At 38.0% G+C, this 14,995-nt stretch overlaps 5 protein-coding genes across 11 annotated transcripts; 3 read left to right on the forward strand and 2 right to left on the reverse strand.

Annotated features, from left to right (window-relative positions):
• Nucleotides 1–89: 89 nt before the first annotated feature.
• LOC124210433 (replication protein A 32 kDa subunit-like) lies at nucleotides 90–1,657 on the forward strand. Its single transcript, XM_046608529.1, has 8 exons — nucleotides 90–251; nucleotides 311–396; nucleotides 454–555; nucleotides 619–732; nucleotides 792–983; nucleotides 1,041–1,193; nucleotides 1,255–1,334; nucleotides 1,398–1,657. Exons 1-8 carry the CDS (start codon nucleotides 233–235, stop codon nucleotides 1,477–1,479), a joined length of 828 nt encoding a protein of 275 aa, XP_046464485.1. The 5' UTR covers nucleotides 90–232; the 3' UTR covers nucleotides 1,480–1,657.
• A 20-nt stretch (nucleotides 1,658–1,677) lies between these two features.
• On the reverse strand, nucleotides 1,678–5,434 carry LOC124205645 (sodium-coupled monocarboxylate transporter 1-like). Of its 2 annotated transcripts, none has more exons than XM_046604152.1 (16): nucleotides 5,315–5,434; nucleotides 4,222–4,384; nucleotides 4,092–4,157; nucleotides 3,964–4,015; nucleotides 3,828–3,895; nucleotides 3,617–3,771; nucleotides 3,526–3,556; nucleotides 3,349–3,458; nucleotides 3,171–3,279; nucleotides 3,011–3,083; nucleotides 2,912–2,948; nucleotides 2,658–2,838; nucleotides 2,500–2,586; nucleotides 2,254–2,435; nucleotides 2,026–2,193; nucleotides 1,678–1,947 (listed from the first exon to the last, which is right to left on the reverse strand). In XM_046604152.1, the coding sequence occupies exons 2-16, from the start codon at nucleotides 4,324–4,326 to the stop codon at nucleotides 1,815–1,817; spliced, it is 1,557 nt and encodes a 518-aa protein (XP_046460108.1). In that variant the 5' UTR covers nucleotides 4,327–4,384; nucleotides 5,315–5,434; the 3' UTR covers nucleotides 1,678–1,814. The 2 variants fall into 2 exon arrangements, with proteins under 2 accessions (XP_046460108.1, XP_046459430.1); XM_046603474.1 differs by lacking the exon at nucleotides 5,315–5,434 and adding an exon at nucleotides 4,444–5,297.
• A 42-nt stretch (nucleotides 5,435–5,476) lies between these two features.
• On the reverse strand, nucleotides 5,477–9,564 carry LOC124207202 (sodium-coupled monocarboxylate transporter 2-like). Of its 6 annotated transcripts, none has more exons than XM_046606928.1 (19): nucleotides 9,311–9,564; nucleotides 8,837–9,024; nucleotides 8,711–8,757; nucleotides 8,454–8,652; nucleotides 8,076–8,372; nucleotides 7,846–8,005; nucleotides 7,705–7,770; nucleotides 7,572–7,623; nucleotides 7,413–7,480; nucleotides 7,200–7,354; nucleotides 7,103–7,133; nucleotides 6,928–7,037; nucleotides 6,758–6,866; nucleotides 6,589–6,698; nucleotides 6,341–6,521; nucleotides 6,180–6,266; nucleotides 5,941–6,110; nucleotides 5,701–5,881; nucleotides 5,477–5,617 (listed from the first exon to the last, which is right to left on the reverse strand). In XM_046606928.1, exons 5-19 carry the CDS (start codon nucleotides 8,267–8,269, stop codon nucleotides 5,564–5,566), a joined length of 1,728 nt encoding a protein of 575 aa, XP_046462884.1. In that variant the 5' UTR covers nucleotides 8,270–8,372; nucleotides 8,454–8,652; nucleotides 8,711–8,757; nucleotides 8,837–9,024; nucleotides 9,311–9,564; the 3' UTR covers nucleotides 5,477–5,563. The 6 variants fall into 6 exon arrangements, with proteins under 6 accessions (XP_046462884.1, XP_046463600.1, XP_046461564.1 ...); XM_046605608.1 differs by having other exon boundaries at nucleotides 5,493–5,617; nucleotides 5,686–5,881; XM_046607644.1 differs by having other exon boundaries at nucleotides 8,076–8,652.
• Nucleotides 9,555–10,722, forward strand: LOC124210503. Its single transcript, XM_046608646.1, has 2 exons — nucleotides 9,555–10,099; nucleotides 10,217–10,722. Exons 1-2 carry the CDS (start codon nucleotides 9,648–9,650, stop codon nucleotides 10,404–10,406), a joined length of 642 nt encoding a protein of 213 aa, XP_046464602.1. The 5' UTR covers nucleotides 9,555–9,647; the 3' UTR covers nucleotides 10,407–10,722.
• A 2,370-nt stretch (nucleotides 10,723–13,092) lies between these two features.
• On the forward strand, nucleotides 13,093–14,063 carry LOC124210573. Its single transcript, XM_046580782.1, has 2 exons — nucleotides 13,093–13,599; nucleotides 13,669–14,063. The coding sequence occupies exons 1-2, from the start codon at nucleotides 13,193–13,195 to the stop codon at nucleotides 13,889–13,891; spliced, it is 630 nt and encodes a 209-aa protein (XP_046436738.1). The 5' UTR covers nucleotides 13,093–13,192; the 3' UTR covers nucleotides 13,892–14,063.
• The last annotated feature ends 932 nt before the right edge of the window (nucleotides 14,064–14,995 follow it).

Here is a 14,995-nt window from a genome sequence, read left to right on the forward strand (position 1 = left end):
TGTAGTAAAAATTGTAAAAAGATGCCATTTAATTCAATATTGATATCAAATGTTTCCAACTCGTCAACATCGGATTGCGAAAACTAGTTTTCCCGCCATCTATAAAGAAAAGAAAACAGTGGATAGACGCAGTACAAGTTACAACGTCTGCATACCTGATTGAAGTGATTCACGTGCATTACGTTTTGTTTTGAGAACGACAAATTTAAACGAATAATTGAATTAATCTATAATGTGGGATCAATCAGCAAGTAATAAATACAATTTTGTCAAGCTTTGTGTTATTAACTTTACATTCTTTCCATTACAGGCGATTTTGGAAATGGAACAATGGCCGGTGGTTTCTTTAATGCTGGAACTCCAGGAGGCACAGTTAATACTCCTGGAGAAAAGAAGGTTTGAAGACATTTTTAATATCTCATAGACATTTTCTCATGTTTGTTTCATTCACAGGGTGGAGCTCAACGGGCTCATAATATCATTCCAGTTAATATCAAAGATATATTGGATGAAATTGATGAAAAACTAAAGATAGAAGATACTGAAGCCCACATGGTATCCATATTTATCTTCACTTTGAGTTACATTTACTTATGATTTACAACTTATCTCTTTTAGGTTACATTTGTAGGTACTGTCGAACAGATTGAATCCAAACAGACTAATGTTTCGTACACTGTAAGGGATGATACAGGTTCTATTGAAGTTGTTCAGTGGATTGAGGGTGAAGGGGTATGTATTGTGTTCTGCATATGTTTTCACTCATTATTTATTCCAATTTATTTTTGCAGAATGTCCAATCACCTTTTCAAGTTGTGGAAGGGAATTTTTGTCGAGTTGTTGGATCTATTAGACAGACACAGGATCGCCGTCACGTAATGGCATTTCGTGTTGCGAAACTAACAACTGCTAACGAAATAACAACCCACTTGCTAGAGACGCAATGGGTTCGTATGAAGTTGAGACAGATGAAGAGAAAAATGGTAATGAACAACTCAAATGAATGCTTGAACAAAGGTAAATGATTTTTATTTATAAAGGGAGAAGGAACAGGACAATCAATGAATAACTCAGTGATGGGTGGTGGAATGACTGGGCCTTTAGCTTCTTCATCCTCAGCTACTTCCAATGTGGCAAACGGTATCATGTCAGGACTGTCATCTTTTCAATCTATGGTTTATACCATCATTCAGGTAGATTCATTTGTCATCTATGTGATCAAATTCAAACAATAAAAAACCATGTTATTTTTAGGCAACAACAGCGGAAACCGGCATGGAAAAGTCGCAGATCTACAATTCTGTCAGAGGAAGAATGATCCCACGTGATGTAGAGTAAGTGTATTGATGTGGAAGACAAACATGTTTTCATTGATTTTAATTTAAATTTTTTATTAGTGCTGCTTTGGAATTCCTTTGTTCTGAGGGACATATTTACTCTACGGTGGACGAAGACCATTTCAAATCGACCGATAGCTAAACAAGATTAAGATGTACTGTACCTTCATTCTCATTAAATATCTACTAGAATAGATACATTATACTCAAAACTGTGTCGACTCAGTCTGCGGAATTTATCCTGAAGCTATTAATTCCAACTGTTTTGAAATGGTTCAGTTCTGTCTGTCTTTCAACATAAAAGCTTAAATCGTCTAAAATCCATCGGATCTACATCGGATAATTCATTTTCAGTATATTCAAATATCAGGTACATAATGACCACGGATAACTGGATCATGTCTAATTGCTATGGCAAGTGTTTGTGATGCATTCGAAGTAAAATGTTATTTACATCATAGAATGAAGACGTAAATGTTAGGTATCAGGCAAATTTACTTCTATTATTGGTGATAATCTTCTTGGAAGTTCCCACAGTAATATCCCGTTTCGTTGCCTACGAATAACCGTAGCGCCATCGGTTTCATCACTTGGTTGGAGTGCCGCTTTACTATGATAACATTATTGATTCAAAAATTAAAGCTAAACTCGCTAACATGTAGAAAATGTTTTGCTAAAGTTATCTTACTTTAATAGACGGTTATGATTTACTCGGTAAAGTAACTTGGGATTTAGTTTTGCAGGATCTTGCGGCTCAGACAAAATGCTTCCAATGGTACCAATGATTAAGACGATCACCACGCTCAATACCGTGTACCACAAATACGAAATCCGTAAGAGCACAAATGCATCCGCTCTAGAATGGAATGAAATATCGCGTTAAGTTTCAAATTATTATCTAGAAACGGACTCATACTTTTGAATAAAAAAATGAACGGAAGGTGACCCAACGTCTGTTGAATTGAACGACGGGCAGTTATCTGTGATAAGTAGTTTCATTTGATCATTCGTAATTAGATTATTAGTTTTGGCAATTTGTGTGCTTATTCCCAGCAACATCATAATTGCGAAAGATATAATGGCTCCAAATCCTGCTCCCTTTATAATCAACAATACAAGCAATAAGAAAAATAAAAGTGAAACGTAATAATGTAATACTTACAGTCGAATTAGACCATGGGACAAACATACCTAAACTAAAAACCCCTAAAATTATTCCTGCCATAGCGCCAAGAAAACTCAGAGAAGACTAAATCGAAATCGTTAAACGAAACTATTAATAATCGCCACATCAAAACTACTCATTTTGCGGTTTCTTACATCCAGTGAAATTTGAAACTTGGCAAAATATATGGCCACGCCAAATGTGACACAGCCAAAGATGATTACGGTCATTTTGTTAACTAATGATGCTTTGCTATCCCGCATTATAGGGAAGGAAGGTCGAATTAGGTCTTCGAGAACAACCAGCGAGACGGCATGTAAATTACTAGATAGAATACTACATTGAACAGTGAGAAATTGAATGTTATTGAATAAACTTCTACTGTATAGTTCTTTTCTAAAGAAATAACCTTGTAACCCCACTGAAAATTCCTGTTGCGAAAATTCCTACGTAATAAACATTTCGTCATTAATTTTTTAGGAAAAAGCAATGTGAAAGACCAGTATACCTGGTAAACCCGGAAATTTCCTAATAGTTTGGATAACAAACAAAGGGAAGATCTCGTTCGAATTTTTAACAATCTATAGTGGAGAAATGGTAAGGTTGTTTGATTAAATTCAAGTAAGCGTATGTCATTTAGCATCTGAGTGAAATAAAATCTTCCTCACTTCGGCTTTCAAAGGAGCGCAGTCAAAGTAAAATGCATATGTAACAAGGCCTGTTAAGCAACAGAGAGAAATGATTCCTGCTAGTAAAAGGAAATTGATGCACTGCGATCTGAAAATAAACGTCAAAAGTCAAATTTACTTGAGAGAAGGATTTTCGTTCTGTTTTGAAATCACGTACATTCGTGCTTTATGAAGCGTTGGCAAAGCTAAGCATCGCTGAACAAACACTTGATCCGTAGCGTACATAGATGTGAACAAGAAAAATCCTCCGATGGACAAAGACCAGACCTTAAAACATTTTGAAAACTTTGAAATTAAAATATTATTTCAAATAATAAGGCATTTATGCATTAACTGTGTGACGAGTGGTAGGGTCGAAATCGAAGCTGCAAAAAAATAAAGGATTAAAATCCAACATTCAGTCGGATGCGAATGAAATTATCTACTTAAAGAATTCAATGCGGGACGAGTTGGCGTTCAGCAAAAAAACGTTTTCTAGACCACCGACGAGCATGACTCCTTTTACCAACACAATAATTATTGATCCGTACATCATGCATAATTGGAAAGTGGCGGTCCATACTACAGCTTTGATACCGCCCTAAAATAAGTAGCAATAACTCATTATTTCTCATCAGAATAATTTACTGTACTTACAATAGCGGTGTAGAAGATGCACACAGCGAACATAATGCTGATTGAAACATTCTCTTGGAGTCCGGTCACTGAGCAGGTATACATGATAATTAATAAGAGGAAACCGAGTCCTCTGAAGGCAAAATTTTATATTCACCTTGTTTTAAAGCCAGTGATGGTCCATACACCATCACTGCCAAATAAAAAATCTGTTTAAATCCATACACGAAAAAAAATATTAATAACAACCGCCTTATTTCTATTTTGCATTTCTTATTGAAATACCGTTTTGAAAATGTAGAGTATAGAAATTAACTGTCGTATAGTACAACTGAAGCGCATTTCAAGGTACTAAGAAAAAATTGACAGTATAAAACTTGCTCACTAAATAAATTACAAGTTTACAATCTTATACTTGATGGATCGAGCCGTCAAGCTGAAGTTGGTGATAAAATGGTAAGTAGACATAAACGGATACTGGAATGGAGAGACCCGCGGCAACAATTATCCACCAGTACATCGATCCAGTTAGGTAAACATCTGTCGGTATGCCAAGCAAAGCTGAAGCCGATATTGAGCTGCATGAAAAGAAAGATAAATCATCAGTCAAGAAATAAAGCTGTCAATTTAATAACACCTTGCTGTTAAAGACATGGCGATGGGAAAGATGCCTATTGTTTTTCTGCCAATTAGATTGTCGGACGTTGAATTGCTTACGCCACGCCACGCGTAATACACGCCGATCACCATTGAAGAAAGCAAAGCGGCGATAAAAATCAAGTAATCACCTAAACTGAACGTTGCCTTTTGGAAAGATTCAAATCGATCCATATCTGTGTCTCACTCTAACGCAATGAAAATTATAAATTAAAGTAGCGGCAACGAACCGTAACGATTTTCAAACTAGTTAATATTGACGTTGAACGTACCACACCGTAACGCGTAACTCTGTTTTAGTGCGGTTTAAACACTGGTAATAAACAATCAAACAGTCCGAGACAACTGCGTTTTAGATAGTGTACGAGTTTTGATCGTAAAACATGGTCAAACCAAATGGACAAAAATGTTAACTTGGTTCGATGGAGACTTCAATGAGTCAATTCTTTGCAACGCTGTTGTTCGCCTTGACCGTGTTGATTAGAAAGGAGGCTCACAAGAGTTGTCCCACAAAAAAGAGTTTGTCATATCACGGTCAGCTGGTTTAGGCAGCAAAAAAGCTTTGGAAACAAACAACTTTTTTTAAAGAAAAAAAAATAGCTCTGTCCGCACTAGAAATAATAATACAAAACGCGCAATGTAGTACTCAGGTTTCTCGCCATTTCCTTAGCGCATCCATTTTCATGAATAAATTATCTTTTCACATTAAGGCGTAGATGATTTAAACAGTTATTTTTAAAAAGAATTGCGAGAGAAAAGAAAAGAAATAAAACGGGTTTATAAAAGTCGAGTTAAAACGTTTTCTAAGGATAAAATCACTATGATTTACGGTTTTCTACTCTTGAGCGTACCTCAATATTGGAAGACAGAAGGCCGCTGCGAGCGCCTTACTTTGGCAGGCTGAGTTTAAAATGTTGCAAAGGTCTGTGGTCCGACATAAAAACTGGAAGTGTAGCCTTCATTCCTTATTCAAAAGGACTAGACTGACAATTGTGAAGGTCACTATTGATTGAAGGAGATGAATTATGGTTTGGGGCAAAAGTGTTAACTCATAAGGAGTGCATAATCCAAGGTTTCACTGAAAGGTCAAACTATAAAATTCATTCTAGTTCAATGTCATCAGTTTTGGGGTCCGAAGGCAACTCTCCAGCCTTCTGGAAATAGAAAAAAAAATCGTTATTCATAATTCGTACCACAAATGAAATTACACCGCAATTATTACTGAACACGTATTTACTTTGCTCGATCGAAAACAGTTGCTGAATTTGCAAAGAAGTTTGGGGTCAAGTTTTTGAGGATTTTGTGGTCCGGATAAAAAGCTGACTATTGTCCCGAGGATCAGCACAATCAACATTCCTATCATTGTGTACCACAGGTACGAAATCTTCCATAAAACAAATACAGAATCGGCTTCATTCCTGATCAGGATAACAGAAACATATTAAATTTTTCAAGTCAGAAAAAAAAATACCCTTACATCGATCCATTGCTTATTGCAGCGCTCGCGGTTGAATTGAGTAGTGGACAACTGTCGGTTCTCAACAATTTCAATTGATTGTGACTTAGTCCACGCGATTTTGCAATTTGAGATCCTATTCCAAGCCACATCATCGTTGCAAATGATGCTAATAAACCGAAACCGGCTCCCTTAAGAAAAACAAAAAAAAAAAAATATCGCAATCATAAATTATCAATTACGTCATAGGCGAAACTTACGATTGAATTGGCTTGCGGAACGAACATACCCAAGCTAAAGACCCCTATGGTTGCTCCGTTGACGGCTCCGTTAAAGCTGAGAGTAGCCTATTATCACATTCGCGGGTATTAATGATAAGATTTGAAATTCGCTTAATACTAGAACATAAAAAAATTATTACATCCAAGATAGTCTGGACTTGTGAGACGAGAAGAACCATTCCGAAGTTTATACATCCGAATAAAATTGCTACCCCTTTAGTGATCTTAGTGGCAGTTTGATCTTCAATGAGTGGAAAGAAAGGCCGAATAAAATCCTCCAGCACGATTAGAGCTACAGAATTCAAACCACTTGACAAAGAACTATTAAGAAGAAAACTGCGTAAGTAAAACAGTGGTAAATCAATATTTAAGGAGAATTAGTTAAGACCTTAATGCGCCAGAGAAAACACCTGCGACGAATAGGCCAGGCAAACCAGGTAAACTTCCAACGGTGTCCATGACGAATAAAGGCATGATCTGGTCAGCTTTCTCAATAACCTGTCAACGTTATACGATTAAAATGGCTTACTTACTCTCAATGATAAAAGTGTACTCACTTTGGATGTTAAAGGATCGCAATCAAAGTATTTGGCGTATACAATCATACCACCGAAACAAGCAAGGCCAACGATTCCAGCAGCTGCAACTAAATTACACCACATGGATCTGTAGTTAAGAGCAAAAATGAAGTACCCACATTAAGTTGATATGTCGATTTGTATAGTACATTTGTGCTCTGGGTAACGTTGGCATAGCCAGAAAACGCTGAACGATGGACTGATCCGTTCCGTAAAAAGATGTCCAATAAAAGAAACCTCCAATAACCAAAGACCAAATCTAAATAGGGGGGAAAATATGAGAAATGTAATAATCCGATAGGGAGATGAGTCGATCCACCTTACCGTATGGCGGGTCGTAGGATCGAAGTCAATGCTAAATGAATAATATCAACTCGTTAATAAATGAACCAAAAGACATGGACATAATTTTGTCTATTACTTAAAAAATTCTGTGCGAGATGAATTAAAATTGCGCTGCCAAACCGTATCGAGTCCTCCTATGTCCATGCTTCCCTTGACAAGTACCGTAATAAAGGAACCATACATGACAAATATTTGTAAAGTGTCAGTCCAGACAACTGCTTTAAGTCCACCCTGAAAAGTAACGAGATTTGAGTTTACAGTGAAACAGATTTATAACTAAAATATTTACAAGAGCAGTATAGAAGGTACAGACACTTAGCATAACTCCAACGGAGATGTAAACATTGATTCCGGTTACTGCATACATATTAAAAAAATAAAAAAAAAAACATCCTCCAAATGAATTTTTTTTCAAAAAGAATTGAATGCAATCATTTTTGTAAAATACCTTGTTTCAAGGCCAATGACGGCGCATACACTATGATGGCCATATAAAACAACTATTTTCAAATATTAAAATCATCATGATATGACGTGATTCCAACATATAAAACCAAACACAAGTTTATACTTTATAGTACCTGTTTGACGATATAAAGGAAGGAAGCGATGCGCCTCACTATGTGATTGAATCGTAATTCAAGATACTAAATTCAAATAGGATTAACCCGGTTTTTAAATGTATAGTTTTTTTGTTTTTTTAAATAATAAAGCGGAAAAACCTGATTAGCTGAAACGACCTGAAGACGATGAAACATGGATAGATAGAGGTAACCGGTAGCTGGAGTACAAAGGAACATAGCCAATGGCATCCAAAAATACATGGTGCCTGTGAGGTACACATCAGCTGGAGTTCCTAATAATGTCGTCCCCGAAATGGAACTGTGGGACCGCGATAACAGAAGAAACACCATAAAATAAGATTTAATTGGATTCTAACACATTGGCTTACCTTGCAGCCAAAGACATTGCGATGGGGAATATACCCATGCTCTTCCCTCCCATCAAATATTCGGAGGTAGAGTTACTGCCTCGCCAAGCGTGATAGACACCAATGAGTAACGACATCAGTAAGGTTGAAGTGAAGAGTAAATAATCCGCCCAGCCGAATAACAGCTCATTTTTAGATTTTGAGGTCTCCTCCATTGTTTGAAGACGATCAAGAATGGCACGATGTGTACGGTTTGGTGGTCAGTGTGTTACTGCCGAATTTATCCTTTCTACTCCGTTGAGCTCTTCACAGTCTCATCTTACAATAAAATCAAACAAAAAATAAGATAAATTCCACTAATAATAAACTAGTAAATAAAAAGAAAAAGAGGGATGTTACTATGCTATCGCATTAATAGCGTTTCCGGCCGACCAACAGTCTGCCGTTTGTATACAATATTTGTTATACATGCAGTGTAATAGACTGATTGCACACAGCAGGCAGACAACACAGTTTCTGGTTTCTCCTGACCCAGTTTGTAGCAATTCAAACTGCAATTCAATGGAAGCGCATCATTTTCATATTGGATGAACGCCAACTATAGATAAATAAACAAATGTGATTTTTGCCATAGTAAACATATTCAAATTCCAAACCTTTTTTTTCCAATTCCGTTTCGCTATCAAATGCTTTATCTATTAAACTGTAAAAATAAATTTAAAGAAAAATGGCGGGTTCAATAAATCCATTTGAAAACTTTGTTGTATAAGGAAATGCGTTACGTCGGTCCCTTTGTCCATATTTGCCGTCTTATCCAAGCGAACAACACAAAACCGGACTCTTGCGACGAGCAGAACCGAGAAGAATTTGTGGAACGCATCTGATCGTCTTCATGGCTTACAGCTCGCAGGTGTTCGTGCAATGCATTTTGGAATACATTATAGTCTAAAAGCTCAGATGTATCTACGTTCTTTGAACAAAAATATATTTAGTCAATCTACTCATAAAAGTAATACTGGAATTTAATTTTAAGAAAATACAAAGCGGGATTGTTGCACAATAACGACAATTATTGCTGATAATTTCCTTCCTACATCAATGCTTTCTTCAATTTGATTTTCTTTATACATCAGACTTCTAAATGTGATTAGTCTATAGCCAAATCCAACGCTTTCTACGACTATCGAAGAAACTTCCGCTTACCAAAACTGAAACCGGAGATATATTTTTTAGTATGCAATAACTATATAACTTACCTCGGTTGTGTTGGTTTCTTTGGTGCGGTTACATTGTCGAAGTCAACTCCTAACCAGACAGGGCGAAAAGGGTTCGCGCAGACTGATCAACTAGTCCATCGTTTGGAAATTCGTCATTGTGGCGGGAAAAGAAACCTTAGAGAAGGATTATGAAATAAAACAATGAGTAAGTGGGCAAGGCCGTCTTTACTGTGAGTAATATAAAATAGATAAGTGTAGTTCCTGTATGAATAAAAACATCAGTCACTGCTTATCAGCAATTGCATCAGGTACTCACTAGAACTCTAGGATTGCGCTGCAGTTTGAATATTTCCGCCACCATTCAAAAATTGAAAGCATGCAGCTCAAGTTTTACGCAGTTTTCGGTTTACTTTTGTTTTCCATCGTGTTTGAAGACCATACAGTCGGTGGTCAGCAGCAAGAAAACGACAAAGTTGATTCAAATGCCATCGGACATCGTCGTGTGCCCCGATCCCTTTTACTAGTAAAAACGGCGGTTGTAGCTGGAGCCATTGGAATAATCGCTGGCCTCATCATTGGCCATAAGAAATCCAGGGAGAAAAATCACATTCAATCTTGGGGTCATCACCACCATTATAGAAGGAGATCAATCAGTGACAGCAGTAACGAAACTGGTTCTGTCACTTCGAAATACGACGATTCTGAGCTGCTAAGAGCCGCTAAAATTTTAGATCAACTTGGTTGTGGTGGTCGCCTTGTCTGTGAACTACATCAGCAAAGGAAAGAGGATCTCAATGAAACTGGGCGCAAAATCATTCAACTATTCGAGTAAGTAAAAATATTCAAACTTTTACTAAAACAATGCCAAACAAAAACTCTGGCATGCAACTTGACAAAATAATTCAACAAAATATTTTACAAATTAAAAATTATCTGTTTTTGTAGCGAGAAACAACCCCCTACAATTGAACAATTAAAGACGGACTCGAAAGCAGCTTTCCGGTATGCAGCTTTTGTCGGAGCAAGTGTTCCTAAAGATTTGAAAATCTGTTCTCATCTGTTTCCAAAATGTCCCATAACCACAGAGGCTGTTGCACATGCATTTAATAATCCAACTGTTGTTAAAAGCGTTTAATAATAATTTTAGGTTCCGAAAGCGACAAGAGTTATTAATAACATCTATCGGTATTCGTCACGATAGCAGGATAAGATTAATACAAAAGAACCTAATCTAATACAATCAAACCTACGAGACCGCCCGCAATTCCTAAATGCAGCTCATGTTATATTAGTCCTTACGAAAAGATCGTTAACGTTATTATTGTTTGAATAATTATGGTTACTTGAGCCTGTGTTTTCCAGTGGGTTTGAGCGCCCCACCTATGGTATGTACCTGTTGGAGGCCGAACCCCTGCAGCTACAGAACCACGAATATACGTAATCATGAATGATTCAAACATTGTGCTATGTTTTGTTTTGGGTTTTTTTCCTTCAGACTAAATTTACATATTTTTTTTTCTTTCTGCATAACGCCATTGAAAATTACAGAAATTTGTCCGAAGTAAATTTGGTCCTGGCGTCGCTATATTCAGCCAAGCATTCAAATTAGTACTTGGCTGCCTGTTAAATTTTCCCTTTACTCGGTCATCGTTACAACAATTCCATTTTGAAGTAGCCAAAGTAGCTCTTCTTTCTTTTTTATTATTTTGTACAAAGAATTTACGACATTGAAAGGAATTTGATTACGTAACCAATAACAGGTATGAACTATGGTAACAAAACCAAAAGAATTTCATGCAAAAAAAAATCGTATACACCCTATGTGTATAGTAGAACATCTTCTAGCAAAAATGGGAAAGTGAAAATTGCGCTTTACCAACTGTCTGCGCTAGCCGAAATAGTGAAACGCATCATTTCGCGATTTCACTCGCTATGATGTAATAAAGCAATACTTGCAACACGGGAAAAGGAAATGTTAGGATGTGCACATTTTAGCCAGACGTGTACCAAACTGACGTGAGAAAATTAAGGGGGGTGCAAAACACTGCACTTGACAAGGAAGCAGCAATCCTAAGTGGAATGGCCAGAGGCGGTTGTCGGTACCTTCTACGTCTAAAAAAGTGATTAGATTCACCACCATTTCTATTATTGGACTATTGTCATTCACGAAATAGAAAGAGTTGCTTTCGCAATCCTGTGCGGACGCGTACATGAAAATTTGTTTCGATTTTACGAAACAATGATGATGTCCATGTAAGGTTGCGTGCACCTTTAAATTATCTGAATCTGACTACAAAAAAAAAATGAGATGCAAGAGCTGAGCTAGTGTTTTTGCAGGAGACTAATGAGTACCTTGGAGAGAATAAAATAAACCGGAGGTAGAACAGACGGTCCTTTTTTTTCATTTAATTCTAACCTGAGGGTTTTCTTACTTCCAGATAATAATTTTGAGTGACGTTCCTGTCTGCTTACAAGGGAAAGTACAATATAAAAAATGGAAATCTTTATCTCGGATGAGGCAAATGACGATCCAAGTCCTTGACTGGAAAATCTCAACAACGGAAAAAGTACAGAGTGAAATTAATTCAATTCATATCGCTTGTCAAATTCACGCATTCTTTCAACTCGACTCCTAGAAAGACTATTTAAAAAGCCTTTCAGGTGAATCAACTACGCAGAATGATCTAAGACGACAAGGGCCGAAACGAATCGAAAAACAAGTTTTCTCTTTGGCCCAACAACCACAACGTAAGTGCATTTGAAATTTATAAATTTGATGACCAACAGGCGACCGATTTCGTGGATGATCGAATTCCTCTGCGTCGTGGAACGTCATCATCATCTACCAATCTGTCGATTTCTCTTTTTTTCCACCCAACTTTCGAAAATAAGTGACCTTGTCAGATAACACTAAAAATAGGTTAGTGCCAACATCCAGCAGATGTAGGCCCATATTTAAGAAAAAATTTATCGGGTAATTACATTATCTGATGAGAAAGTCTCTACCTGATATTAGATCGAGATAATTTGCGATGACCGACGGACGTGAAAGAAGCACACAGACCAATGACGCCGTTATTTATGGTTCTCAAACAATTTTGAAGAGGAAAGAGTAAACGGCGTAATGCAATGAGCAACCCAAGGCCGAAGCGCACGCAATGGGAAATCCCCTTTTGTTTGATATCGCATTCGAACATATTTGAAGTGTACAAAGGAACGTAATGAGATCAATGCCGTATTTAAATATCAAGGCTTAGACATAACCACAAATCAAATCCACGAAGACGAGTAATGACGTTTTATCCAGTCGAATGTACAACGAAAAAGACGTCCTTGCAGAGTACGCGGTTGGAATGGCTTGTAAACATAACGAAACGCAATAGGCCACAAGAGCTATCAAATATTCCCACCACTGCGAGTTATTTCTCTCTTAATTTCTTCAGAGTATTTATCTTTTTCATAAGAATCAACAAAAGTATTTTAGGCGCACAAGGTGACGGCTGGGTTAAATCAACGATGACAAAACCAATAATAGAATTGAGAAATTCGAATTGAATGCGTTTTTTTTTTTTTTTAATTCCTTTCAAGCGCCTCGAGTGATTCGGGTTTCATAAAGGGCTAGCCTACGGTGCGTTACTCCGAAGAGGTGCGTTGTTATCATAGCTCACGTTACGCGGCGAATCAGGCAAGGTCGCGTTAAAAAAGCTCAAGTTACGCGACTGAATATCTGGCACAAGACCACAACATGAGAATGAATTTTGCGCACCCAGAAGAGGATTAAAAATTGGACAAGGTCTTGAGCTTATATAAAGAGTCCCGACTGAGTTCCACGACATAGCACACACTCTCAGTTTCTGATCAACTTCGGTGCCCATTCCATCACCCTCTATCCAAAATTCAGATTCCCAAATAGATAGTACCATGTCAAATTCTCTGTTTACCTGGTGGGGGTTAATGGCTGTTTTGATCCATGTGTTTATCAACGTGCAGAGCAGCGATGCAGCCTTTGAAAATCTTCGATCGAGTGATACGCGTGTAGTCCGTCAATTAGATTCGCGCGCAAAGTTATTATCCGGAGCAGCTGGACTAACTGCCTTGGCTGGATCAGTTGATTTCGTGACGGGATTGCCCATCAGAAACCGCCGAAGTCAACACGGTTTCCGTTCAAAGAGATCCGAACTGGGATTTGAAATCGATGAAGCCATGGTCCTCGAAGTGGCCGCTACGGACGAGTCAGGATGCGGTGCCCGTCTTCTCTGTGAACTACATCAAGAAGAACCAAATCAGTTGAATGGAACCATCTCACGGAGACTTGTTCAAATATTCGAGTGAGTACAATTCATGATTTTTCAGTCCAGTAAGTTTTGAAAAATAACTGTCCTTTCCGTGTTTTCTAGCGGCCAACAAGCGCCCAACTTCGAGCAGCTGCGCACCGAGCCAAAAGCAGCTTTTCAGTACGCCGCATTTGTTGGGTCCAAGTCGGTGAAGAATCTGAAAATTTGCGCTCAAGTTTTCAATCACTGCCCTTTCAGCGCCAAGATCATCCTCGAAGTCTTGAATATCAAATCAGCGGGGATGGCAGGCGGAGAAACGGAAGGCCCTGCGACAGGGAATAATTGAAGCATACATCTATACCTTAATATAATAATAAATTCAATTAAGTAAACCAATTAGTAATGCCCTAATTATCATCGTCTCACATCATTCACGTTGCAGTGTTTCTAACGATTGATCATTATACGCTTTGAAAATCAATAAACCTAAAGCCATGGTAATAAATTAATGAAGCGAGCGATTGTAATGAGTTGGTTGAAGTTGATTGCCTAGTTTTTATTGCCAATGAAGACATGTATATTCTCTCAACTGTAAAGGGCTGTGTGTAATCAACCATCAGCACTCTTGGTAGAGTGAGTAAAGCCGCTGTCTTCTTACGAAAAAAGAAGAACAACCTTGTAGAATGGTTGGCGCAATGGCGGACTTTACAACCGCACTCGTATATTGCCTAATTGATCCTATAAATAACGACAAACAATACAGCAGCTGCTGGAGGTCCGCTGCATTAGTGGGTACATGACTGAGCCTTTTATAAACAATGCATAGATGACGTCCATAAAATGATAATTCCTCTTCTCCTGTGTACACATAATGTAGAAACGTGTTGTGTTGGCTGCCACTGCAGACGCTGACGACAGGACACAAATGGAGGGAAAAAGAAAATGTGAAGTGGCGAGTCAAATGACTCTCAACACACTACAATAACAAGTTTGAAGGTTACCTAGACCGGATGTCGACTCCCACGAAGCCCATCCAGTCCGGCATTTCCGTGTAATGTCTAGTAAAGCCGTCTCATTTAATGAGCATATATACGTAATTACGGAAATGAGCTCATAGCTCAAGCTCGCTGTGCCGACAAGCTGATTCGTCTAATCTACGTATTCCGAGTTTGGAGGGACTTTTTCTTTTCAATGCCGGCAATACTTTTTGTATGTAGAACAAAAAGATGCGAGAAAAGTCGATTACGTCTCGCGGTCGGCATGGGGATAGCACGTGAAATTCGGATTCCGTATAGTTAGAGAATCCGACAAGGAGTCCATTAAAGGGGAAAAATGTACGGAACGGTCTAGTGGGAAAAGAGAAAAGAGACCATTTTTGTGCGGGAAAAACACGCGCGCGGCACATTAGGCAGAGCGGGGGAAAGCAGAGACTCGGTCACGGTCTCGTGAT

The sequence above is a fragment of the Daphnia pulex genome, chromosome 1, assembly GCF_021134715.1.
Source record: "Daphnia pulex isolate KAP4 chromosome 1, ASM2113471v1".
Classification (NCBI taxonomy): domain Eukaryota; kingdom Metazoa; phylum Arthropoda; class Branchiopoda; order Diplostraca; family Daphniidae; genus Daphnia; species Daphnia pulex.

What these genes read in the sequence shown, in the direction of transcription:
- LOC124205645 (XM_046603474.1), bottom strand. Translation starts at nt 4,637, where the DNA reads ATGGATCGATTTGAATCTTTCCAAAAGGCAACGTTCAGTTTAGGTGAT. An exon ending in GAAATTTCCGGGTTTACCAG is followed by an intron (nt 2,949 to 3,010) that starts GTATACTGGTCT and finishes TTTATTACGTAG; the next exon opens with GAATTTTCGCAACAGGAATT. An exon ending in TCCCATGGTCTAATTCGACT is followed by an intron (nt 2,436 to 2,499) that starts GTAAGTATTACA and finishes TTGATTATAAAG; the next exon opens with GGAGCAGGATTTGGAGCCAT.
- LOC124210433 (XM_046608529.1), top strand. An exon ending in AAGATACTGAAGCCCACATG is followed by an intron (nt 556 to 618) that starts GTATCCATATTT and finishes TATCTCTTTTAG; the next exon opens with GTTACATTTGTAGGTACTGT. An exon ending in AGTGGATTGAGGGTGAAGGG is followed by an intron (nt 733 to 791) that starts GTATGTATTGTG and finishes TTATTTTTGCAG; the next exon opens with AATGTCCAATCACCTTTTCA.
- LOC124210573 (XM_046580782.1), top strand. Translation starts at nt 13,193, where the DNA reads ATGTCAAATTCTCTGTTTACCTGGTGGGGGTTAATGGCTGTTTTGATC. An exon ending in AGACTTGTTCAAATATTCGA is followed by an intron (nt 13,600 to 13,668) that starts GTGAGTACAATT and finishes CGTGTTTTCTAG; the next exon opens with CGGCCAACAAGCGCCCAACT.
- LOC124207202 (XM_046605608.1), bottom strand. Translation starts at nt 8,269, where the DNA reads ATGGAGGAGACCTCAAAATCTAAAAATGAGCTGTTATTCGGCTGGGCG. An exon ending in ACGTTACCCAGAGCACAAAT is followed by an intron (nt 6,867 to 6,927) that starts GTACTATACAAA and finishes TCTTAACTACAG; the next exon opens with ATCCATGTGGTGTAATTTAG. An exon ending in GTTTTCTCTGGCGCATTAAG is followed by an intron (nt 6,522 to 6,588) that starts GTCTTAACTAAT and finishes TCTTCTTAATAG; the next exon opens with TTCTTTGTCAAGTGGTTTGA.
- LOC124210503 (XM_046608646.1), top strand. Translation starts at nt 9,648, where the DNA reads ATGCAGCTCAAGTTTTACGCAGTTTTCGGTTTACTTTTGTTTTCCATC. An exon ending in AAAATCATTCAACTATTCGA is followed by an intron (nt 10,100 to 10,216) that starts GTAAGTAAAAAT and finishes CTGTTTTTGTAG; the next exon opens with CGAGAAACAACCCCCTACAA.